The following is a 27,131-nucleotide window of genomic DNA, read 5'->3' on the forward strand; positions in this document are numbered from 1 at the left end:
GTAAAAGGTAAAATTTTCTTTTAATTGGGATTGTTCACTTATGGTTTGACCTATTTAGCTATTTAATTCTTTACACATGAAACTTTTTAATAACTTAGACTTAGTGGGTAAGAAATTTTTGGAAATTATGAGTTTGCTTGATTGCCTACCTTTTATCATATGTCATATCTTTCAAAAAAAAAAAAGAAAAGAAAACGAAGAAAATAATAATACTCCTCTGATACGAATGTTAAGAGTGAACAATTGGGGTTGTGCATCGGGCTGAGTAACCGGAACGTGGTGCTTGGGTTGTCATCACATCTCGCGTAAAAAGGTTCGTGTGGCTGTCCAATTTATTTGCACTCACTCCACTGACAAGTTATTATGAGTAGGGCGAAATAACCCGCTTAGAGACGTCCGAATTGAGTAACCGGAACATGGTGCTTGGGTTGTCATCATTTCTCGCGTCAAAAAATTCGATAATGTCCTAAGTATAAAAATAAATAAATAAAATAATAAAATGAAAGATAAGTTTATCAAGCTCTCATAAATTCTGAAATATATTTACTTACTGCTTAGGCTAGGTTATTTGAGTTGTTAATGTGCTAGGATTGAATTGTTGAATTGTGCAAACCATGAGTATCAAGTCCTATTTTGGAGAAATTTTTTCCTTTTGCAGATACATACAAAATGCTCGAGGACTAGCATAAGCTAAGTAGGGGGAATTGATTAAATACTAAAATTACATATTTTATGTAATTAATTTGGTATGTTTATGAGAATGCACCACTAATTTTGTCATATTTATTGAATTTTGTGCAGGAATGTAATTTGGGGCTAAATAGAAGAAAAAGGAAACAATTGGGCTGAATTGAAGAAAGAAGCGAAAAAGGAGGGCCAAAGAAGAATTTTTCCAAGATTAATTAGCTGAAATTTTTGAGTTAGTGGGAGAATATTTTGGGATTTATTTTATTTTGGGATATTTTTTCCTTAATTTCCTATGACTAGTTGGCTCCTAATTTAGTAAATCAACTAGTATAAATAGAGCTTGTATTGTTCATCATTTCATCAATAAAAAAATATTTAGCTTTTATCTTTCAATTCTCTCCTTTCTCACGTAGCATTGTTTCTTTAGCTTCTTTGCCTTCAATTTATTCCTAGCAGCAATCAACTTTAAATCATTTGCAATTTCTTTTTTTTCAAATTCCCTTTTCAACCACCCACTTTAATATATTCCAACCCCCATACTCAATCACATCACTCACCTTTTCACCCATTTACCTTATTTATCAAATACCAACATGACCCAAACCTTAGCCAACTAAACCCATTTTCAGCTTTAGGCCGAAATTAACCTCGTCAAAACCCGTGAGTTATGAACCCGAGCCATTTAACTCCTAAAATTCCAGTACTTATTACTTCTCCGGATTAAGAGTATGATTTTGTCAGCTCATAAAGTCAAATCAACACTAAGTCAAAAAAGACGTCGTTTGATTTGGTGTGATTGGACGTATAGTTGGAATTCCGAAAAGAACGTTTCTAATTGGTTTTTTGTGAACACATTGGCGTGCCAAGTGGAGGCTGCTGTTTGGTTTCGTCAAGGGAAGTAGTAACCGGATTTAAATGTCCCACGCGGTTGAGGGCATTGGTTCGAGCTAGGCTCTTCTAGAACGCAAAGCTACCGGAGTTCTAAATCACGAACGTTTCTTGATTGTTCGATCGGTAAGAGTTAGTTATTGGACGTTCCATAACTAATTTGCACGAGGAAGAGTTGGTGTCCGAGGCGTCCTTGGTAGCTATAACTAGCTTATTGGAAAAGAGGAGTTCATCCAATTTCGAGGATCGGTTCAAAGACGAGGAAAATTCGTGCCTAAAGCTGAGCTTATTCTAATTAAATTTTTCTTAATATTTATTTCACAGTTTTTATTATTTTGTTTTCAACTTTTACTTTTGACGTTATTTTTCTGTTAATTTCAGGTTTTCGAATTTTTATCCCCCCGAACGTCTTGGGCACGACAGCTGCCCCGACATAAATCTGGTCAAAAGAGCAACAATTTACAGTAAACCAGTCTCTGAGGGATCGACCCTACTCCCTATACTGCATAATTTGCAAACTAAGGCGTAGGTTTATATTGGTGGATTCGACACCCATCATACTCCCTAGAGCACCAAATCAATATAGAGATAATCTCCATATTTATTATATTGACAACTCATTGAATGACTTTTATGGGCTATGACTGAGTCTATGGTTGATTTTTAGCCTATTATAGAAGATCATGTCACTTGAAAATTTATCTTTTAAATATTTGAGTTGATTCAAAATTGCCCAAGATAATCTCTTGGACCATGGACTTTGATTTGATTTGTGATTCTATATGAAATTTAAAATAAATAACTTACTAAAATGTGTTTGAAACATGCAGAATGGTTGTCTTCTTTATTGCTGGCCGAAATTGAGAGTTCTTCGCATACAAGATTGTGGAAGTTTGAAATATATTTCTACAAACACTTTGATTCAATCCTTGGCAACTGTTTACATAGGGAATTGTCATCAACTTATACAAATCTACAACATGGAACAAAACATTGTGCTTCCTGAACTTGGATCACAGGTACTTTTAATGATAAATATTTTAAAATTCATAGAGTATTTTGGCTTTCATTTAACTTTAATGAATATTACATATATATATATGTTTACGTATTATTACTTTTTATAATTGTAATTTATTGATTTTTGAAATTCTAAGTATTCAAACAAACCGATGCAGCCTCTAGCTTTTGTTCAAGAGCCACACTCTTTATTATTTGTATACTAAAAATTAAAATAGAGAAATATTATATATTTATTTTTTCATGATGTTACGCTTTAATATGTTTTTTAATGTAATATAATAATTATTATTTTAATTATATTTTTGAAATTTATTGAATTAATTTACCTTATTGTGATTTTTGTTTTGCTTTGATAATATATGTGAGATATTAAAATTAGTGTGTATATCATTGTACAATCAATTTATTTTAGTGGTTAGATTAAACTAATAAATATTATTGGATGACAGGAATCTCTGACAAGTTAAGATAATTGCCAGAATTAAAGTGCATGTGGAATGGACCGAACCATTGCCATTACCTCCGTAGTGTAAAGATAACTGTATGTGATAAACTCACATATCTCTTTTCGGAAATCACTGCTCGAACTTTGGTGCATTTGCAATATCTCGAGATTCGGAATTGCAACTCTTTAGAACATTTAATCGGAGAAGCAGAAAACATGGATGAAATAGATGTTTCAAACATAAAAGATCAGTCTTCTCTGTTTTTGCCAAAATTGGAAGTTGTCAAGATTAGAGGATGTGAAAACTTGAAATATTTGTGTTCAAGTCAAGGACTTCCTTACCTGGAATCTATTGATATAGAAGATTGTCCTCGACTTATACAAATCTTCAACATGGAAAAAAATAAGGATGGATTTGGATTACAGGTATTTGGACTCAAATTCATTTTTATGTTCATAAAATAATTAATATTTCAACCTTATTTTAAAAGTTATTTATAATTCATTTATTTTAAAATTGAATCAGCAATTAGAATTCTGTCTCTCTCATCGGCTATTACCATGAATATTGTATTTTTATTTTTTTAATAGTCATAATTAATTATTTTAAAGTGGTTGGAGTATCACAGTTCCGAAATATGATAACTACATTTCTTTATAATTGATACCTTGGAAGATCAATTTATTTCTTATTTATATGTTTTGATAAAGAAATTCTTTAAAACTTAAATTATGTTTAATAAATCATATTCCTCACTTTTATTTAAATAAATATATTTTGTATAATATCAAAATATGTGGTTCATTCATGTAGAATCATTGCTGGACAAAATTGGAAACTCTCCGAATAAACACTTTATCTCATGGATTTCCATTGTTGGAATCTCTTTACCTAAAGAACTGCCCTCAACTACTACAAGTCTTCAGTTCGACAGAAGGAAGGGATGTGATTGGTGATCACATTCTACTTAATGTGCCCTTTCTGAAAAATTTAAAAGTGTCAAATTGTCCCCAAATCTCATGCTTCATTGTACAAGCTCAGCTCATAGAGGTATTTAGATTGTTCGCATTTTATATATGGATTTTGGCACTATAGCAAATCAGTAAATCGATATGTTGCTTAGTTCATGTGATAATTCATTCCTCTTTTATACATAGTTTGTAAATGAATTCCATTGTTCACTTTTTAAATAAAAATGTATCAAGCAATGGACTTTTGTGTTTAATTAATTTGGTAGATATTTTAGGGGTTTAGATTTAAAAAATATATCTTTAAAAAAAAATCAAAGATACATGTAGCATTGAGATTAGAGAAGTAGTATTTTCTATTACTTGGAATAAGTAAAATTATGAAGACTTATGGGTAACATTTACTCTAGTGTGTTTTTATGACATTTATTAGGATTTCTGTGTATGCAGGAATTGGTTCTTATTAACGTGGGAAATAGCCGCCAATTATGCAACACTGATGTTCCTGTATTGAATGAAGGTTGTATAGTAGTTGGGAATCATGAAGAAGTATTTCAAGTTCAAGGCGGGTACTCGTTCTCAAGCATAAAAAGTTTGCAGTTGTGGAATTTATTTGAAGTGCGGGTTATATGGAACGATTTTGCTCAAGTTGTAACCCTTGAGAACCTTACAACTCTAAACCTGTTTAATTGCAAGAAGCTAAGATATATATTTTCACCTATGATGGCTCGCAGTTTATCACATTTGGTGGATCTTTTCATCGTGAGGTGTGAGGAAATAGAACGACTCATTTTAGCCAAGGATCAAGTTGCTTCATCATCATCCAATGGTGATACTAGCCTCCAACCTATGAGCTTTCCAAATTTGACTCGGATCATTGTTACAGATTGTAAAAATTTGAACAGTCTCTTTCCTTTTGGATTTGTTTTTGTTCTTCCAAAGCTTGAAACTCTCAAAGTTATAAGGAATTCTAAATTGGAACAAGTATTCGAATTAGAAGAAAAAGTGGAAGTGGTAGCTGAAGAGGAGATGAAATTTGATAAATTAGAAAGGTTATCACTTGAAGAACTACCTGGCCTCATTCACTTTTGTCCCAAAGGATATCATTATGTATTCCCAGAAATGATGAAGTTGAAAGTAAGAGATTGCCATAAGTTGACTACTGGTTTCTTCATTGATTCACAGGAATTTGTACATTGCAAAACAAAGGTATATATCCTACAACCCTTTAATCCTACTTTATTCTATGTAATTATAACAATTACAACTGAAGGCATAACATGCAAAATTTTTAATTAAATTCCTTGAGTGTATATGTGTTTCTTATTTTTTTCCTTGATGACATGAGATTAAAGTTTCAGTTATAAATTTTTCTTCAATTGTTTTCTAAGGTACCTCAGTTGGTTGAGCAAGATGTGGTTGAAGAGTCTACCAGTGTCCGAAATGCAATTTCCAACGAGAATATAGATTGGAGACGAGGTGGGGGTGGGAGTCAACTACCACACATTACATGAAAGAATGGATGATTTTAGGGTAGCTTTCAAAGCCATGTTACATCAGTAGGAGGAGCAATGTTGCTCGGTTGTTTTTAGTGTGATAGAACATGACATTTAGCGACGCTTTTCCCATAAATGCCACTAAAAAACATAACCTTTAAAAAATTTATTTTAATTAAATAATATTTATTTCTATGATAAAATATTTTATTTTATTTTTAGAATTTGAACTTTAAACTATATATTAAATAAAAAATATTAATTAAATTAAATATTCTATTAAAATTTTAACTTTAAAACTAAATATAAAAATTAATAAATTTAAATTTAGAATTTAAATATTATGTTTTTAATTCAAGTTCAACTTTTGGCACACCTTACAAACATGAGCTCTAAACAAGGAGAAAGATTGCATCTCGGGCAACAAAAAATCAAAACAGTACAAAGGTAATATCTTCAATAATTTTATCAATATCAATACGGTACAATAAACCTGCTCACATATTACAATCATTGTTATGCCCGACTAATAATATTTGTAATAGGCCAATTTTGGTCTGGGCCAGATTACAATAATAAACAAAACAAAAAATAAAAATAAAAAGTCCAAAAAGATTAATAGTCCATTACAATAAAAGGGCCACTACCCAATCACAAGCCCAAAACAAATAAACCCTAGCCCACTCTTAATATTTTAGAAAAAGAAAATCCTAGGGCTAGCCTAAGAGCTTCAACCGCCGCTCCTAGCAGCCACCTCTAGGCCAGTCGTCGCCACATACGCTTGACACTTCTCTGCCACCACCTGCAAAAAGAACAACACACAAGAGGCCAAGCAGAAGCAGACAACGGAGAAACAAACAAAAAATAGAAAACAAACAGTTTGTAATGGTCTATAAAAACAACAATAGGCATTTTGTATTTTTTTTCTTTTTTTACGAACTCATGAGAAAATAAAAAAGAAAACAGAAAACAAAACTTCAGAGTTGATTTTTACTTTTGTTTTTTAAATCCTTGTTTGATTCTCTTTTCATTTTATTATTTCTTTTTTTACATACAAATAATAAGAATAAAAAAGGGAAGAAAAGGCTCACCTGAACGCCCCGTGACCGCATCATCGGAGATTCCTTCTTCGTCGTCGAAGTTGGGTTTAAAAGTGGGTGCAGGGTCCTTTTCTTTTTGATTTTCTGGACTAGGAAGGCTTTGCCTTCAGATCCATTTTAAAAGGGGCTAAAACCCAATTTTTACGCTGCTCCGACCACCGCCCACGGTGGAGCCACGGCGGCGCAGCAGCGGTGACCATGGCCGGCCAAAGGGGAGGGCTGAGAGAGACTGAGAGAACTCTCATATTTTTTTGAAAAAAATGAAGGCCGAAATATATTTTTCTGTTTTTTGCTATTTATATAGGGTACAATATGGCGACATTTTGGACTTAAGCACCAGTGGTCAAAACAACGTCGTTTTGCATCAGGCCCGAAAATCGACCCGAATGCGGCCAGTATTCGCGCGTTTTTGCTTTGATTGGCTACTTGCATATTCAACCCTTTCGCCTTTGATTTACTTTTTAATTTAGCCTTCCCTATTTTTATATATTTTCACATAATACCCTATAACTTTGTTTTAATTTATTATAACTTTGATTTTTTTTTCCAATCAATATTTTTTTCCCTAAGTAATCTTTTTTTGTTTTGATGAAATTACTTTTGACAAAAAAGAAATGTACAAACCAAATATAAGATAAAGATAAAGGTATTACAAGAAAGTGAAAGAAAGCCACCAGAATTCTCTTCTTAATAAATAGAAATTGGAAATCATCAGAGAGACAAATATGTATTAATTTATAAACCTTTTTATTAAGATTTGCTCAGGTGCAGGAAATATCACCTTCAGTTGCAGTTCTAATCAGACCTGAAAAACAATAATATGAAACTTTGTTATTTCGTTTAAGATATATTTCTCAATGTTGAAAGAACATTGTTAAGAAGTGAAGAAACTCAATTTATTACCTTGTTGAAACACCTTTGATTCTCCTCACTAACCTTGTTTTGAGCAAAACAAATGAAACATAAACCCAATCCTTTGCACTATCCAAGTAACGATAATATGAATGCCTCCATGAACGCTTGAAGAACACAACACCGCAAAACCCCCAGAAACCCACAACAAATCCAAGTCCCATGCCAGTGTAAAACCATTTCATGAACTGATCATCAGAATCTTCTTCACCTCCTACTGCAGGTTTGCCAGGAGGTGGTTCCACCATTGAGCAATTCGGTGAAACAGGAGGACCACAAAGTCCTCTATTATGGGAAAATGAAGAAGGATCAAAGCTCTGGAGTTGAGTGCTGGTTGGAATTTTTCCTGTCAAGTCATTGTAAGACAAGTCCAAGATACTTAGAAATGTTAATTCAGACAAGCTCGTTGGGATGTTTCCCGAAAACTTGTTTCTTGACAGGTCAAGCACCTCTAGTTGTCTTAGATGCCCAATCTTTTGAAGAATTTTTCCTGTAAAAAAATTTCTTGACAGGTTCAATGCAACCAGTTCTTGAAGACTATTTAATTCTTCAGGAATCTCTCCAGTTAATTTGTTACACGAGAGATCAATGGCTCGTAGCAGTCCAAGTTGTGGATAGTTTTCCTTTGTTCCCTTCCATGTAATCAATGCCTCATCAACATACCTAACATCAACCAACGATCTCACATACGGTTGATCTAACAGGTGAAGCTCAATCCTTCTATCTAAACTCACTTTTTTTGCCATGGAATTGAAATTTTTGAGGCACGGTGGTATGGAAGCAGATATTTTATTTACAGAGAGGTCTAAGATTTGTAGATATTTCAATTCACAAAGTTGATGAGGAATCCTTCCCCTGAACTGATTCCTTTGAAGGCTAAGAAAAACCAAAGATGGAAGCCGCTGCCCGAGCCACATAGGTATTTCTCCTGATAATTCATTATCACTCAAGTCCAGGAATTTCAACTCTGTACAATTCTGTAAATATAAAGGCAATTCTCCTGAGAATTTATTACCACGTAAACTTAGCATTTCAAGAGAAGTCAGAGATCCCAAGGAGCTTGGAAGTGAGCCTGAGAAACTATTATCACCCAAATTCAAAGCTGTTAAAGACCGGAAACTGTGAAAACAGTCAGGAACCACTCCAGAAAGTTGATTATTTGAGAGATCAAGCAATGCCAAAGAGACTTCATTAGTAATAATGCAAATTGGAGAGACTGAACCATTAAACTTGTTTTTGGAAAGTTTAATGGTCCCGGTATCACTGAAGTCTAAAGAGAAATGTGGCAATGGTCCTGAGAAATTATTTGAGCTTAGATCTAGATGGCTTATGTGGATAGAGTTATTTGGAAAAGTACCACTGATCTGATTGAAAGACATATTTAGGTACCTTAATCTCTGAAATGGGTCCCAAAACCAGTAGGGAAGAGAATCCGAAATTCCTGAAGCAGAAATATCAAGGTATTCCAAAACCAGTAGGAAGTCCATTTGAGTCCGAAGCCAATCTGGGAAACGAGGCCCTAACTTGCATGAGCAAAGCATTATTTGACTCAGATGAAAAGGAGGAATCCATCCGGTGTTGAATTTCAAAGTCAAAGAAGTGAACGATAAATCCAACACCTGTAAATTGGTGAAATTTGAGAGATGAGCTTCAGAAATCACATCACCATCAAAAGAATTCCCTGCAAGCCGCAAGACATGCAGGTTGGAAAGTTGTCCAATGCTTTTGCTTATGGATCCATTTAAAAGGTTGTACCCAAGATCTAGAACCCTAAAATCGGGTAGTTTTCCGATTTCATTCAACCCAGAATCGCCCCTAACTTGATTCTCAGCTAGTACCAAAAGATTATCATTCAGATAAAGTTCTTGAATAGCCTTCATGTTCCCAAAAGCTTCTGGAATTGGACCTTTCAACTTGTTACTTGAGAGATTAAGGGAAACAAGGTTGCTGCTAACATTAAACAACCATGGATATATGGCAGAAGAAGGGAGATTATTATCAGAGAGATCGAGATAGGTGAGAGATGTAGAAGAGTTGGCAAGGGAAAGTGATGAAGAAGATATGCTTGGAAGATCACAATGTCTTAGACTTAGTTTTTGGAGCAGAGGAAGGTGGCTAATGACTTGAGACCAATCATTGGCATTGCTCAGGTTAGTGAAACTGAGATCAACCTCTTTCAAACGAGAAAGATGGGAAAGCCACTCAAGTTTTCCGACACTGAACATTTTTTTGAAATTATGGCGATACGTCACGTCTCCACCGTTACCACCCAATCTAAGAGTTTCCAACATTGAAAGATTTCCAAGTAGAGAAGGAATTGGACCTCTAAAATTAGCATTAGAGAGATCCAGTAATTTCAATTTGTTCAAGGAACCAAAAAACTCTGGGATGAGACTTCCATTAAAATCATTACTGTTGAAATTTAAAGAAGTCAAATGATGTAGTTTAAGCAGTGAAGGGCTAATCGTACCTGCTACAACCCAAGATTGCAAGCTAAAATCGAGAATTTCAACGTATCCCGTAAGGCTGTTGCATTCGACGCCATGCCAAAAACAGCACTCCTCAGTTTCCCATAAAAAAAGGGCATCGTCGCCTGACGAATCCATGGCTTGAAGGCTGTGCTTAAATTCAAGTAGCGCTTTTTTCTCACTCTCTTTGCACAATACGCTTGCTTCAGTGCATTTCTCCTGAAGAAGAAGACAAGATATTGCAAAAAATAAAACAAGTTTATGAGAACTCTTACTTGACATCGTAATCATCAAATATGAAGCAAGAAGAAATGAAATAGTGTTTTGTTGTTTTAATTTTGAATGCTAATAGCTGAGGAAAGCCCTCTTTATAAAGATCCAGTTGAATGGCACATGAGCATTCATACTATATGGATGTATTAAACCTTTAATGGACGACTTCAACATTGATTTAGAGTTTTGCGGTTTTCCTTTTTCTTGAAACGAGTAATTGCTAATTGCTAAGAAAAATATAGTGTTTGAATGGAAGTGATTGTAACACCTTACATCTGACCCGATCACTGGGTTCGAGCTATAATATGTCATATTCATTAATAGCTTCAAATCACACACAGTTGCACTTAGTGACATATAATATATCAACAATTTGTTAGGCACATATATGCATTGCATTCTCAAACACTTCTCATACTTTATAGCATTCAACTAGAGGAATCCTAAGTTACATACCATATATATACACATGACAACATGTCAAATTTAATTATATACCATCTTTTAACATCAAATTCAACATGATCCAACCACTTAGATACATGCCAAGTTATAAAAAAAAATCAAACAAATAAATTTTGTTGAGTCTGAGAGTAATGCTTGGATGTGGAAGTCGATACACAATACCTTTACTAGAAACGTAGCTAGCCTACGCATGGAAAATAAATCATACATTGAGTAACATAACTCAGTAGTATATCTATAACATAAAGCAACATAATAGAGATGATACGATGTAGCATTTAAGTTGTAATCTCATCATTTGGTATTCATTCCTTACACATAAAGCCCAAGTTCATGTTACCTTCTCAACAAAATCCCAAGCTTATAAGCTCATTCTTTTTCCAGGTAATGTTTAGCTCGTTCTCACTTCAACTTAATTTGTCATCCCGAATTTCCCGACAACGATGACTTTCTGCACAATGCCTACCAACCCGAGTTATCCTACAATGATGGTTTTTTCAATTCAAATTCATCATCCCAGGTTGCCCGACAATGATGACCTACCACTCTAGATTGCCCGACAACAATGATTTATATAGCACTCTGGCCCTCATGGCATATCAGTTATTAACTTATCCTTTTCTCTTTTCGTTACATGTAGACCAAATCACATTCATTACAATTTAGATTCTATTATCGACAACTAAATTATCATACGTCACAAAATACCTCAATTTAATTTCATAACAATTGTCTAAAACTAATCAAATTTTAAATTTCTACTTTATTCAAATTAATCCATGCCTCATCATTTTATAGTAACTAAGCCAGATCAATTCAAGTTATTCATAACAACTTAACTCAACAATGTACATGGTAAAATAACATGAAAGCACAAAAATTAAATAGGTCTTGAAGTCATAGAAATACATATTGTAAATTATGAGCTATTTGTCGACGACTTAGGATTTTCCCTTCCTTTTCAAGGAATCTGGATCAACGTTAGCTACGGATTAACATAAACACGTAGCAGTATCAATAAACAACCTATTTGCAATCAATTTCTATTTTGTTCAAACTTCTTACTTTATTCAATTTAGTCCCTAAAACTGGAACCAACTTTACTTTCAATCTAAAGCTTCAAATTCAAATTTAAAGTATTTATAAAAACTATAAAACAATGATATATTGTAAATTAAGCTCTTCACAATTCAATTTTTAATTTGACTAAACTACCTCACTAGTCAGTCTAAATAGTGGCAAGTCGTTCCTATTTTAGTTATCCCAATCTTTTTTTTTTATAATTTCGACACCAAAAAAATAATTGATTAAATTAGTTACTCCACCATTAAATTGTAACAGAATGTTTTGCGCGATTTTTTTATTTTGATCACTTTAAATGGTAATCATTCTTATTTTGGTCACTTTAAAATTATGGTAAACTACCTTGTTAGTCCCTCTATATAAGAGTTACTCCTATTTTTGACACCTCAAAAAAAAATGTAAATGCACAGTTAATCTTCTATTACCTTGTTTTGCTTTTATTTTAAATTCCACTTAATCTTATCATTGCACTAATTAATCACTTTACGACTCAAATGTGAATAATGTGTCAATAACGTGTGATAGGGCGGAATTTGTTAGTCCTACTAAACCTTTACTTGATGACTTAGACTTGCTTTCTGTTTCAATTCAATTAATTTAATTTACCCACAATTTGCTTCTTCAGTTTCATACGAAGCAAACAAACAGTGGGTCTTGAATTCTTGAATAATATGAATCAGAAAATACCTTGCAATTGCAATTGCAATTGATGTGCCGAATTACTTTTTCACAATAACCACTAATTAAGGCCTATTTTGCTTCTGTTCTAAATTCCACTTCAGCTTTACAATGTAATTTTTCAATTTTCCACACTAGACTTACTTTTTGTGTTAATTTTTCAATGATAATGGTCAATTATTTCTACCTATTTAAGTGTTCTTTTTTTTCTCTAGAATGGAAAAGTTGTAGTGGACAACTAGACTTGCCTTTTGTTTTAGTTAATTTAATTTTCCATCTATTTTCTTCTTCAATCTCCTACTCACCACCAAAAACACATTGCAACTATTTTTTCTTTTTTCTTTTTTTGAGCTCAGCAAGTAAAATTTTATTAATGAAGAACAAAGCACCAAACGAATTCAATTGTTAAAATATTTTTGTCTTGTGAATTAAAATAGAAAATTTTGTAATTATTTAAATTGATTCTAAATGAATTCCACTTGTGTTGATTGGTTAGAATTAAGTAATACTGCCTAAATCCTGGCTAGAACTTATAGGGTTGTTTATTGATAACGAAAATAATTTCAACGAGTTTCCTCTTGATTATCGAGAAGGTAAGGAAAGATTGGTTGCTAGGCGTGATATCGACAACTAAAATTAATTTATTGAAAAACACCAAAACTATTTTTACATTGATGATCAAACTCATGAATCAAATGAAGATTTTACCTTTTGTTAGATATCTGATAGATTTTGTTTGTGCATTGGGGTGGGACTTGTGTTTATCAGGGAAGTTTGAGCAAATATATCTTTGTCATATCTAGTGGCACAATCACACATATCTTTGTAAAAGGCGATAAATCACTTAATGAACTGGCAACTAAGCTGCAAATTTTCTGAAAAGTGTCATACCGACACTAAACGATGTGTAGGGCTGGATGGGTATTCAATACCCTATATGGTGTGTTGGATGGTTGGAGATGGCGTGTAGCGGATGGGGGCATGATTGTAAATCTACATCTATTGTGTTCTAATATGGTTTTTATTTTTGATATATGTCTAATTAATTTCTATTGATGATATGATATGTTACACACTGAGTTTCGAAACTCATTCTTTGCTTATTTGTTACTTTCAGATAACCCTCAAACTTAGGATGGGTTGGGGCGACAAGAGTTCGGATAAAATATTTTACTTTTCTTATGGTTAATTAAATATTAGGATGGTTGTGTTTTGTTATTTTTGGGGACCATTCGATTTTGGACTATTAAATGTCGTTTTTAACCGTTTATTGAAAGCCACAAAAAGGTTGCAGATGGTGCACACTGATGTGTGTGGCCCGATGAGGACTGAATCACTCAACAAAAACAGGTACTTCATCCTTTTCCTTGATGATTGTACTAGATATTGCTAGATTTACTTCATGAAACACAAGTCTGATGTAGCTCAAGTGTTTATGAAGTTCAAAGCTGCAGTTGAAACAAAGACAGGATGCAAGTTAAGGTCTGTAAGATCAAACAATGGAACTGAGTACACCTCAGCTCAGTTTCAAGCCATCTGCAATGATGCTGGCATCAAACACCAGTTGAACAATGTTTATACTCCTTAGCAAAATGGAGCTAATGAAAGAAAAAACATAAGTGTTATGGATATGGCCAGATGTCTTCTATTTGAGAAGAAATTGCCCAAAACCATGTGGGCTGAGGTAGTAAACACTGCAGTCTACCTTCAGAATTGGCTCCCAACTAAGGCTCTTGCTCACAAGACACCTTTTGAGGCATGGTTTGGATTCAAGCCATCGTTGGCTGATCTGAAAGTCTTTGGTTGCCTGTGCTATGCACAAATCCCAGTAGTGAAGAGAGATAAGCTGTCAAAAAGGGCTCATCTAGGTATCCTAGTTGGCTACAGTTCAGTCAAAAAAGGTTACAGGATCTTGGATCCCTTAAAAAACAAGATTCAAGTGAGTAGAGATGTGATTTTTGATGAAAATGCTTGCTGGAATTGGGAGAAAAATGAGCCAGAGGTTATTTCAGAAGAGTTAATGCCTGATCAGACTGAACCCGAGCAACTTGGTTCTCAAATGGACATTGATGATGTGCCTGTCATGGGCACAAGGCTCTTGGATGAAATCTATGAAAGAGCACATGTTGCCATAGTTAAACCTACCAGTTTTGAAGAAGCTGAGGCAGATGAAGGATGGAAGCTAGCTATGATTTATGAGATCAACATGATTCAGAAGAACCAGACATGGAAGCTAGTTGAAAAGCCTACTGAAATAAAGACCATTGGAGTAAAATGGGTCTATCGAGCAAAATAGAATGCTGATGGCAGTCTGAACAAGCTGAAAGCTAGACTTGTTGTCAAAGGTTTCAGCCAAAGGTATGGCCTAGACTACATAGAGACTTTTGCATCAGTAGCCAGGCTTGATACAGTCAGGATGATAGTTGCTCTGGCTACTCAAAATCAGTGGATCATTCATCAGCTGGATGTGAAGTCAGCATTTCTTAATGGCTTCCTAGAAGAAGAGACTTACATTGATTAGCCTCAAGGATTTGTTGTATCTGGCAAGGAACACTGCGTGTACAGGCTCAAAAAGGCTTTATATGGTCTGAAGCAAGCACCTAGAGCCTGGTATGCTCGAATTGACTCCTACTTGCTCAATCTAGAATTTGAGAAAAGTGCCAGTGAACCAACACTGTATGTCAAGAAGAATTAAGCTAAAACACAGCTTAATTTATCCCTTTATGTTGATGATCTCTTGGTGACAGGAGGAGACAGAAGTATGCTGGTTGACTTCAAAGATAAAATGATGAAGATGTTTGAAATGACTGATTTGGGAAATATGAATTATTTCCTTGGAATGGAGGTAATGCAAACTGAAAAATGAATCTTTCTCAGTCAGAGATCCTTTGCTATGAAGGTTCTAGACAAGTTTTCTATGAAGAACTGCAAGCCAACAAGCACACCAATGGCTGTTGGAATGAAGCTATCGAGACAAGAAATTGGTGAGTCAGTTTGTGAAACAATGTACAAGAGCTTTATTGGTAGCCTGCTGTATTTGACTACAACTAGGCCCGATATTATGTTTGCTATTAGTGTGCTATCAAGATCCATGAATTGCTGCAATGATCAGCACTTTCAGGCAACTAAAAGAGTACTGAGGTACATCAAAGGCACCATTAGTCATGGTGTATTGTTCAAAAGGGCTAAAAGCATGAAACTAATAGGCTATGTTGATAGTGACTGGGCTGGTTCATGTGATGATATGAAGAGCACATCTGGATATGCTTTTAGCCTTGGCTCAAGAATGTTTTGCTGGAGCTCTAAGAAGCAAAACCTTGTGGCACAATCAAAAACAGAAGCTGAATATGTTCCTGCTGTAGTTACTGTAAATCAAGCCATATGGCTTAGAAAAATCCTAGTTGATTTAAACCAAAATCAAGAGGTAGCAACAGAGATTTACTGTGACAACAAATTTGCTGTTACAATTGCAAAGAATCTCATTTTCCATGGTAGAACGAAGCACTTCAATATCAAGTTACATGTTATAAGGGAGATGGAGCAAGCTCATGAAATCGAGCTGGTTCATTACAATTTGGAGGAGCAAATTGTAGATATCTTTACAAAAGCACTTAATGTGTCAAGGTTTGTAAAATTAAGGAGGCAGCTAGGTGTTACAAGCATGGAAACTAAGAAGGGGTGTTAAAGTTAGCTTCCATGCAATACATGCAGTAACAAACGTGTCCATGCAAGCCACATGCAGAAAAGAAGTAGCACATGAAGGCAGTAACTTGAGCTCGACAATGCTGTCCAAATTCAACTAGTTTTGTTGGATTAAGTTTATATTTTGTAACTTAGTTCTTACAGAACTTAGTTGGTGAACTTTTGATGTAATTTTTGATGATTGATTGACTGAAAATTCAGTAATGTAACTTATGCAAGCTGATTAACAATTTCCAATTATTAAGTAGAGTTAGGTAAGTGATTAGGTAGTTTTTTTTTAATTTGTAAGTTTAACTCAAGTTTGATATATGTAATGGCAACTTGCCAATGTTTTGTAAATGAAAAATTAGCTTCTTTTTCATTCAAATTCTTTCCTCTCTTTGCTTTGTTTTCCGTTTTCAACTTGCACAGCTTTTCTTCTATTTTGTTTCTTCCCTAAGCCACGAGGCTTGCTATCCAAGCAAGGCTAAACCAGCTTGCTTACTGCCTTAAACACCAGCAGAATCCATGGCTTGAAGGTTGTGCTTAAATTCAAGTAGCGCTTTTTTCTCACTCTCTTTGCACAATACACTTGCTTCAGTGCATTTCTGCTGAAAAAGAAGACAAGATATTGCAAAAAATAAAACAAGTTTATGAGAACTCTTACTTGACATCGTAATCATCAAATATGAAGCAACAGGAAATGAAATAGTGTTTTGTTGTTTTAATTTTGAATGCTAATAGCTGAGGAAAGCCCTCTTTATAAAGACCCAGCTTGAATGGCATATGAGCATTCATACTATATGGATGTTTTAAACCTTTAATGGATGACTTCAACATTGATTTAGAGTTTTGTAGTTTTCCTTTTTCTTGAAACGAGTAGTTGCTAATTGCTAAGAAAAATATAGTGTTTGAATGGAAGTGATTGTAACACCCTACATCTGGCCCAATCACTGGGTTCGAGCTATAATATGTCATATTCATTAATTAATTACCATTCAATCATCCATAATAGTTTCAAATCACACACAGTTGCACTTAGTGGCATATAATATATCAACAATTTGTTAGGCACATATATGCATTGCATTCTCAAACACTTCTCATACTTTATAGCATTCAACTAGAGGAACCCTAAGTTACATACCATATATATACACATGACAACATGTCAAAGTTAATTATGTACCATCTTTTAACATCAAATTCAACATGATCCAACCACTTAGATGCATGCCAAGTTATAAAAAAATAAAAAATCAAACAAATAAATTTTGTTGAGTCTGAGAGTAATGCTTGGATGTGGAAGTCGATACACAATACCTTTACTAGAAACGTAGCTAGCCTACGCATGGAAAATAAATCATACATTGAGTAACATAACTAAGTAGTATATCTATAACATAAAGCAACATAATAGAGATGATACAATGTAGCATTTAAGTTGTAATCTCATCATTTGGTATTCATTCCTTACACATAAAGCCCAAGTTCATGTTACCTTCTCAACAAAATCCCAAGCTTATAAGCTCATTCTTTTCCAGGTAACGTTTAGCTCATTATCACTTCAACTTAATTTGTCATCTCGAATTTCCCGACAACGGTTACTTTCTGCACAATACCTACCAACCCGAGTTATCCGACAATGATGGTTTTGTCAATTCAAATTCATCATCCCAGGTTGCCCGAAAACGATGACCTACCACTCTAGATTGCCCGACAACAATGATTTATATAACACTCTAGCCCCCATGGCACATCAATTATTTTCTGGCGCGTTCCTCATAGTTATTAACTTATCCTTTTCTCATTTAGTTGCATGTAGACCAAACCACATTCATTACAATTTAGATTCTATCATCGACAACTAAATTATCATATGCCACAATATACCTCAATTTAATTTCATACCAATTGTCTAAAACTAACAAATTTTAAATTTCTACTTTATTCAAATTAATCCCTACCTAATCATTTTATAATAACTAAGCCAGATCAATTCAAGTTATTCATAACAACTTAACTCAACAATGTACATTGTAAAATAACATGAACGCACAAAAATTAAATAGGTCTTTAAGTCATAGAAATACATATTGTAAATTATGAGCTATTTGTCGACGACTTGGGATTTTTCCTTCCTTTTCAAGGAATCTGGATCAACGTTAGCTACGGATTAAAATAAACAAATAGTACTATCAATAAACAACCAACTTGCAATCAATTTCTATTTTATTCAAACTTTTTAATTTATTCAATTTAGTCCCTAAAACTGGAACTAACTTTACTTTCAATCTAAAGCTTCAAATTCAAATTTAAAGTATTTATAAAAACTATAAAACTATGATATATTGTAAATTAAGCTCTTCACAATTCAATTTTTAATTTGGGTAAACTACCTCACTAGTCACTCTAAATAGGGGCAAGTTGCTCCTATTTTAGTCATCCCAATCTCCTTTTTTTTTTTATATATTTTCGACACCAAAAAAATAATTGATTAACTTAGTTACTCCACCATTAAATTGTAACAGAACGTTTTGTCCGAATTTTTTATTTTGATCACTTTAAATAGTAATCATTCTTATTTTGGTCACTTTAAAATTATGGTAAACTACCTTGTTAGTCACTCTAAATAAGAGTTACTCCTATTTCCGACACCCCCCAAAAATACATGTAAATGCACAGTTAGTCTTCTGTTACCTTGTTTTGCTTTTATTTTAAATTTCATTTAATCTTATCATTGCACTAATTAATCACTTTACGACTCAAATGTGAATAATGTCTCAATAACGTGTGATAGGGTGGAATTTGTTAGTCCTACTAAACCTTTACTTGATGACTTAGACTTGCTTTCTGTTTCAATTCAATTAATTTGATTTACCCACAATTTTCTTCTTCAGTTTCATATGGTGGGTCTTGAATTCTTGAATAATATGAATCAGAAAATACCTTGCAATTGCAATTCTTGTGTCCAATTACTTTTTCACAATAGCCACTAATTAAGGCCTGTTTTGCTTTTGTTCTAAATTCCACTTCAGCTTTACAATGTAATTTTTCAATTTTCCACACTAGACTTACTTTTTCTGTTAACTTTTCAATGATAATGGTAAAATATTTCTAGCTATTTAAGTGTTCTTTATTTCTTTAGAATGGAACAGTTTTAGTGGACAGCTAGAGTTGCCTTTTTGTTTTAGTTAATTTAATTTTCCATCTATTTTCTTCTTCAGTCTCCTACGCACCACCAAAAACACATTGCAACTGTTTTTTCTTTTTTCTTTTTTTGACCTCAGCAAGTAAAATTTTATTAATGAAGGGCAAAGCACCAAACGAATTCAATTGTTAAAATATTTTTGTCTTGTGAATTAAAATAGCAAATTTTGTAATTATTTAAATTGATTCTAAATGAATTCCACTAGAACTTATAGGGTTGTTTATTGATAACGAAAATAATTTCAACGAGTTTCCTCTTGATTATCGAGAAGGTAAGGAAAGATTGGTTGCTATAGGCGTGATATCGACAACTAAAATTAATTTATTGAAAAAAACCAAAATTATCTTTGCGTTGATGATCAAACTCATGAATCAAATGAAGATTTTACCTTTTGTTAGATATCTGATAAATTTTGTTTGTGCATTGGGGTGGGACTTGTGTATATCGGGGAAGTGTAAGCAAATATATCTTTGTCGTACCTAGTGGCACAATCACACATATCTTTGTAAAAGGCGATAAATCGCTTAATGAACTGGCAGCTAAGTTGTAAATATTCTGAAAAGTGTCATACCGACACTAAACGATGTGTAGGGCCGGATGAGTATTCAATACCCTATATGGTGTGTTGGATGGTTGGAGATGGTGTGTAGCGGATGGGGGTATGATTGTAAATCTACATCTATTGTGTTCTAATACGGTTTTTATTTTTGATATATGTCTAATTAATTTCTATTGATGATATGATATGTTACACACTGAGTTTCGAAACTCATTCTTCGCTTATTTGTTACTTTCAGATAACCCTCAGACTTAGGATGGGTCGGGGCGATAAGAGTTCGGATAAAATATTTTACTTTTCATATGGTTAATTAAATATTAGGATGGTTGTGTTTTGTTATTTTTGGGGACCGTTCGATTTTGGACTATTAAATGTCGTTTTTAACCGTTTATTGATTTTAAAGGGAAACTTCATGAACATCAAAACGATAGATTTTCAAAACACGACTTATGTTTTCCAAATCTAATTTAACTAAAATTTTCGCTACAAATAAATGTGTTTAATCGTGTTTTCCAAAATTGGACTTGACTGAGATTTTTAGTAAACATTTTCAAAGTATAATTAATCAATAGTTTCTTCGAATCTGTTAATGAAGATATGTTTTTCAGTAAACTGGATTTTTATGTAACCACCATAACTTCTAGACCGGAATTGGGTGTTGCAAAATTACTTTTGAAAAAAAATAAATATACAAACCAAATATAAAATAAACGTATTACAAAAAAAAAAGTCAATAGAAAGCCATCACAAATCTCTTCTTAATATACAGAAATTAGAAATCATCAAAAAGACAAACATGTATTAATTTATAAGTTTTTATTAAGATTTTCTCACATGCATGAAAAACCACCTTCAAGTTGCAGTTCTAATCAGACCTGAAAGATAATAATATAGAACTTTGTTATTATATATTTGTCAACATTGAAAGAACATTGTTAAGGAGTGAAGAAAGTCAATTTATTACCTTGTTGAAACACCTTTGATTCTCCTCACTATCCTTGTTTTCAGCAAAACAAATGAAACATAAACCCAATCCTTTGCACTATCCAAGTAACGATAATATGAATGCCTCCATGAACGCTTGAAGAACACAACACCGCAAAACCCCCAGAAATCCACAACAAATCCAAGTCCCATGCCAGTGTAAAACCGTTTCATGAACTGATCATCAGAATCTTCTTCACCTCCTACTGCAGGTTTGCCAGGAGGTGGTTCCACCACAACAAATATTTCGATACTTATTTGAGGAATTTATTTCAGGAAATTAGCTTTTGATTATTTCTACTTTGCCTTTGATTTTTCACCTCCAACTATTTTCTTCTTTAATCAATTACTTTACAATATCCCAATTATAAAATTGTGATTTGAATTATAATTAAATATATTGGATTTTGATTTTGATTTGTAAATTTAAAAAATTATAAAAGTGCTTTTAATTTAATAACCTTACTTTAATTGTTTTCACTTTAATCATAGAAATTAATAAAACTAACAGTTGAATGAAACCTCTTTCTCACATCATTCACTTAAACACCCATAATTAATCCCATTTTAATCTTCTTGAATTTTGCAATGCAAGAAAACTTCCTGTTAAAAATGAAAAAAAAAATGAAACTAAATATTTTCCCCAAAAATGAAAAAGGGATCCCTAAATAAAAATAAAAAACCCCTAAATCATTTAAATATATTATTTTTATCAATAGAACTTTAAAATCTTCTAGATTTTAGAATATTATAATTTTAAAATGAATAATTTCAAAATGTTAGTATTTATCAATATTTTATTTAAATATTAATTTAAAAAATTAACTGGTTGAAATTTCATAAGTTAAAAAGATAATTATAAAAAAAGAAAAAGAAAAATGATATTAAAAATAAATAATATAATGCAATATGAGTATTACTAGATTTGTAAAAAATATAAATATTTTTAATACTATATTATATATTAGAAATAAGACTTAACTCATAAATTGGTATCTAAATTGTATATTTTTTCTGGCCTAAATTTTTTTTGGGTCACAATTAATAGTATCTAAACTACTTTTTTTTCCAAGTTGGTACCTCCATTAGTCAAACATGAGTTTAAGATTAGTTAGAAGACATTAAAAAAAAGTTAATATTTAATATCATAATATCCAAAAACATGATTTTTCGTACATATTTAATTTTTTTTATTTTATGTAATTGCTTTTAAATATTTTTTCGAAATTATTATTATAATTTTGATTTTCTTTTCTTTTCCAAATGAATATTTTTCATTTTTGGATTAATGAAATCTTTTTGTTGATCAAATTACATTTGACAAAAGAAGAAAGATAAAATAACAAATAACAACATAAGATTAAAGGCTACACAAATCTGTTTTGTCTATAGAAATACAGAGAATATTCTAGAATATATATTTGAAAATAAAAAGATACGAATGTAGAGTGTTGTATTTTTATAAACTATAATTTCATAACTATTATGGCCTATACTATTATAGTTGTTAGAAAAAAAATTTCAACTAATTAAAAGTTGATATATGACATTTTTCATAATATTAAAAATTTTAATTTAATTAAATTATTATTTAATAATATCTCTCACACACACATCTTCACCTTTCTCTTTTCCTTTATTCATAGCACCAAACATAGGAAAAGATATGGGTAAAAGAGTACATAATCCCATATTATTTAGGAATAAATATAAACGCATATCTCACATTGCTTAAGAAAATAAGGGAAATGTGACTTTGGGTCTATATAAAAATATATTTTGTAAGTTTTATTTTCATAACTAGAGAATAGTAAAAAATTAGTCTTGCCACTTTTAGTGATAATGTGGTAAAAAGCGCTTCCAACTGGAAGCATTTTCGTACTCAATTTCTTCTAAATATAATTATGGGTAATAAACCATGCATGTCTTTCTTCTTGTCCAATGGGAAATTATCTTTTTGACTATTTCTACTTTCCCTTTGATTTTTCACGTGGACCTTTTTCTTCTTTAATCAATTACTTTACAATTACCTAATTTAAAAAAAAAAGGATTAAAATTAAAAAATGTATAGTTTAGATACTAATTTATGCGTTAAGTGTTTTTTTTAAATAGACTTAACGTTTTACTAACGAATATGCCAACTTGGAAAAAAATAGCTTAGATATTAAGATTAAAAAAATGACACAATTTAGATAATAATTTATGATTTAAGCCTAAAATTAAAGAAGATTTTCAATGTGGAGACTATTATTATAATTTTGATTTTTTTTTCTCCAATCAATATATATTTTTTTTCCTTTTGATTAGCTAAGTAATCTTTTTTTGTTTTGATATGAAAGTACTTTCGACAAAAAAGAAATGTACAAACCAAATATAAGATAAAGATAAAGGTATTACAAGAAAGTGAAAGAAAGTCCTCACAACTCTCTTCTTAATATATAGAAATTAGAAATCATCAAAAAGACAAATATGTATTCATTTATAAACTTTTTTATTAAGATTTTCTCAGGTGCAGGAAATATCACCTTCAGTTGCAGTTCTAATCAGACCTGACCTGAAAAACAATAATATGGAACTTTGTTATTTCGTTTAAGATATATTTCTCAATGTTGAAAGAACATTGTTAAGGAGTGAAGATCAAAGTAAATTTATTACCTTGTTGAAACACCTTTGATTCTCCTCACTAACCTTGTTTTCAGCAATACAAATGAAACATAAACCCAATCCTTTGCACTATCCAAGTAACGATAATACGAATGCCTCCATGAACGCTTGAAGAACACAACACTGCAAAACCCCCAGAAACCCACAACAAATCCAAGTCCCATGCAAATGTAAAACCATTTCATGAACTGATCATCAGAATCTTCTTCACCTCCTACTACAGGTTTGCCAGGAGGTGATTCCACCATTGAGCAATTCGGTGAAACAGGAGGACCACAAAGTCCTCTATTATGGGAAAATGACGAAGGATCAAAGCTCTGTAGTTGAGTGCTGGTTGGAATTTTTCCAGACAAGTCATTGTAAGACAAGTCCAAGATACTTAGAAATGTTAATTCAGACAAGCTCCTTGGGATGTTTCCTGAAAACTTGTTTCTTGACAGGTCAAGCACCTCTAGTTGTCTTAGATGCCCAATCTTTTGAAGAATGTTTCCTGTAAAAAAATTTCTTGACAGGTTCAATGCAACCAGTTCTTGAAGACTAATTAATTCTTCAGGAATCTCTCCTCTTAATTTATTACACGAGAGATCAATGGCTAGTAGCAGTCCAAGTTGTGGATAGTTTTGCTTTGTTCTCTTCCATGTAATCAATGCCTCATCAACATACCTAACATCAATCAACGATTCCACATACGGTTTATCTAACAGGTGAAGCTCAATCCTTCTATCTAAACTCACTTTTTTTACCATGGAAGTGAAATTATTGAGGCATGGTGGTATGGTACCAGAGATTTTATTTACAGAGAGGTCCAAGATTTGTAGATATTTCAATCCACAAAGTTGATGGGGAATCCTTCCCCTGAACTGGTTCCCTTGAAGGCTAAGAAAAACCAACGATGAAAGCTTCTGACCGATCCACATAGGTATTTCTCCTGATAATTCATTATCACTCAAGTCGAGAAATTTTAACTCGGCACAATTCTGTAAAGATGAAGGTAATACTCCAGAGAATTTATTACCACGTAAACTTAGCATTTCAAGAGAAGTCAGAGATCCTAAGGAGCTTGGAAGTGAGCCTGAGAAACTATTATCACCCAAATTCAAAGCTTGTAAAAACGGGAAACTTCCAAAACAGTCTGGAACCACTCTAGAAAATAGATTATTTGAGAGATCAAACAATGTCAAAGAAACTGCACCAGTAAAATTGCAAATTGGAGAGACTGAACCAGTAAACTTGTTTTTGGAAAGGTTAATGCTCCCGATAGAACCAAAGTATAAAGAAAAATGTGGCAATGGTCCTGAGAAATTATTAGAGCTTAGATCTAGATGGCTTATGTCGATAGAGTGAGTTGGAAAAGTACCCCTGATCTGATTGAAAGACATGTTTATGTACGATAATCCCTGAAATTTGTCCCAAAACCAGTAGGGAAGAGAATCCGAAATTCCTGAAGCAGAAATATCAAGGTATTCTATGGAAGAAATTTCAACGTCAGGGTTTAGGACTTCCATTTGAGTCCGAAGCCAATCTGGGAAACCATGCCCTAACTTGCAAGAGCAAAGATTTATTTGAATCAGTTGAAAAGGAGGAATCCATCCGGTGTTGAATTTTAAAGTTAAAGAAGTGTACGATAAATCCAAGACCTGTAAATTGGTGAAATTTGAGAGATGACCTTCGGAAATCACATCACCACCAAAAGAATTCCCTGCAAGCCGCAAGACATGCAGGTTGGAAAGTTGTCCAATGCTTTTGCTTATGGATCCATTTAAAAGGTTGTACCCAAGATCTAGAACCCTAAAATCTGGTAGTTTTCCGATTGCATTCAACCCAGAATCGCCCCTAACTTGATTCTCAGCTAGTACCAAAAGATTATCATTCAGATAAAGTTCTTGAATAGCCTTCATGTTCCCAAAAGCTTCTGGAATTGGACCTTTCAACTTGTTACTTGAGAGATTAAGGGAAACAACGTTGCTGCTAACATTAAACAGCCATGGATATATGGCAGAAGAAGGGAGATTATTATCAGAGAGATCAAGATAGGTGAGAGATGTAGAAGAGTTGGCAAGGGAAAGTGATGAAGAAGATATGCTTGGAAGATCACAATCTCTCAGATTTAGTTTTTGGAGCAAAGGAAGGTGGCTAATGACTTGAGACCAATCATTGGCATTGCTCAGGTTAGTGAAACCGAGATCAACCTCTTTCAAACGAGAAAGATGGGAAAGCCACTCAAGTTTTCCAACATTGAAAACTGTACCGTTGCCACCCAAGCTAAGAGTCTCCAACATTGAAAGATTTCCAAGTTGAGAAGGAATTGGACCTCTAAAATTAGCATTAGAGAGATCCAGTAATTTCAATTTTTTCAAAGAACCAAAAAACTCTGGGATGAGACTTCCATTAAAATCATTACTACTGAAATTTAAAGCAGTCAAATGATGTAGTTTAAGCAGTGAAGGGCTAATTGTACCTGCTACAACCCGAAGTTGGTGGCTAAAATCGAGCATTTCAACGTATCCTGTAAAGCTGCTGCAATAGACGCCAAGCCATTGACAGCACTCCTCACTTTTCCAAAAAAGGGCGTCGATGCCTGAAACACCGGTAGCTTGAAGGCTGTGCTTAAATTCAAGTAGCGCTTTTCTCTCACTCTCTTTGCACACGCTAGCATCGGTGCATTTCTCATGAAGAAGAAGACAAGATATTGCAAAAAATAAAACAAGTTTATGAGACCACTTGACATCGTAATCATGAAATATGAAGCAAGAGCAAATGAAATTGTGAAGATAAGATTATCCTAATCAAATCTTCAAGGTGGAGATTATTGGAACCCACCCATTGTTTGAAAAGTCAAAAAGGGTGGGCACCGAAAGTAGAAAGTAAAATTGGTTGGCAAGTTGGGTTAAAAGTTGGCATGGGATAATTGCAATTTTGGTCCCTAATTGTATAGGGACATTGCAAGTTGATCCTTGAACCTCAACTATAAATAGGCCTAACCATTTCTTACTTTCTTCATCCCACACTTGCCATTCTCTACTTAAGGCAATTGTTCTCTCTCCCTATTTGTAAACTTTCACTTGTATTTTTGGAGTGAAATATATTTGGTAGTGCCCGAGGACGTAGGCAAAATTTGCTGAACCTCGTTAAAATTCTTGTGTTCTTTATTTTTGTTCTGCATATTTTGCAAGTGTCATTGTAGTGATTTATTGTGCTATTAAATTACGATAGAGGGATATTCTGGCTAGGAAAGATCTGGTATGTAAGCGATCCTCGTGATCCACCTCTCTTTCCTGGGAATTGAACTTAGTGTGATTTTTCAGTACAATAATTTTACTCTTTCACACGCTTCCGCGCAACAATTGGTATCAGAGCCAAGTTCGTACTTGGAGAATACGACCGTTTACGGTACTATTCACGTATACAGCACTATTCACGTATACGGTACTATTTACGTATACAGCACTATTCACGTATACGGTACTGTTCACGTATACAGTAGTTGGGATTGAGGAGAAAATGGCAGCAGCATCGTCATCAGCAAGGACTACTGTGACAAATGC

The 27,131-nt window shown here is 33.2% G+C and overlaps 3 protein-coding genes and 1 long non-coding RNA gene across 4 annotated transcripts; 1 reads left to right on the top strand and 3 right to left on the bottom strand.

The window, feature by feature from the left end:
• Positions 1–3,604: 3,604 nt before the first annotated feature.
• On the top strand, positions 3,605–5,312 carry LOC107902859 (uncharacterized). The gene is made up of 3 exons (XM_041092797.1): positions 3,605–3,613; positions 3,858–4,094; positions 4,463–5,312. Exons 1-3 carry the CDS (start codon positions 3,605–3,607, stop codon positions 5,309–5,311), a joined length of 1,095 nt encoding a protein of 364 aa, XP_040948731.1. The 3' UTR covers position 5,312.
• Positions 5,313–5,834: 522 nt separating this feature from the next.
• On the bottom strand, positions 5,835–6,854 carry LOC107902860 (uncharacterized). The gene is made up of 2 exons (XR_005913099.1): positions 6,600–6,854; positions 5,835–6,310 (listed from the first exon to the last, which is right to left on the bottom strand). It is a non-coding gene; the product is annotated as an uncharacterized lncRNA (long non-coding RNA).
• A 385-nt stretch (positions 6,855–7,239) lies between these two features.
• Positions 7,240–10,299, bottom strand: LOC121216890 (receptor-like protein EIX2). Its single transcript, XM_041092379.1, has one exon. The coding sequence runs from the start codon at positions 10,277–10,279 to the stop codon at positions 7,508–7,510; it is 2,772 nt and encodes a 923-aa protein (XP_040948313.1). The 5' UTR covers positions 10,280–10,299; the 3' UTR covers positions 7,240–7,507.
• A 6,356-nt stretch (positions 10,300–16,655) lies between these two features.
• Positions 16,656–26,242, bottom strand: LOC107902861 (receptor-like protein EIX2). The gene is made up of 5 exons (XM_041092798.1): positions 26,088–26,242; positions 23,578–25,989; positions 23,448–23,476; positions 20,903–21,128; positions 16,656–16,779 (listed from the first exon to the last, which is right to left on the bottom strand). Exons 1-5 carry the CDS (start codon positions 26,240–26,242, stop codon positions 16,656–16,658), a joined length of 2,946 nt encoding a protein of 981 aa, XP_040948732.1.
• Positions 26,243–27,131: the final 889 nt, after the last annotated feature.

The sequence above is a fragment of the Gossypium hirsutum genome, chromosome D05 (genome assembly GCF_007990345.1).
Source record: "Gossypium hirsutum isolate 1008001.06 chromosome D05, Gossypium_hirsutum_v2.1, whole genome shotgun sequence".
NCBI lineage: Eukaryota > Viridiplantae > Streptophyta > Magnoliopsida > Malvales > Malvaceae > Gossypium > Gossypium hirsutum.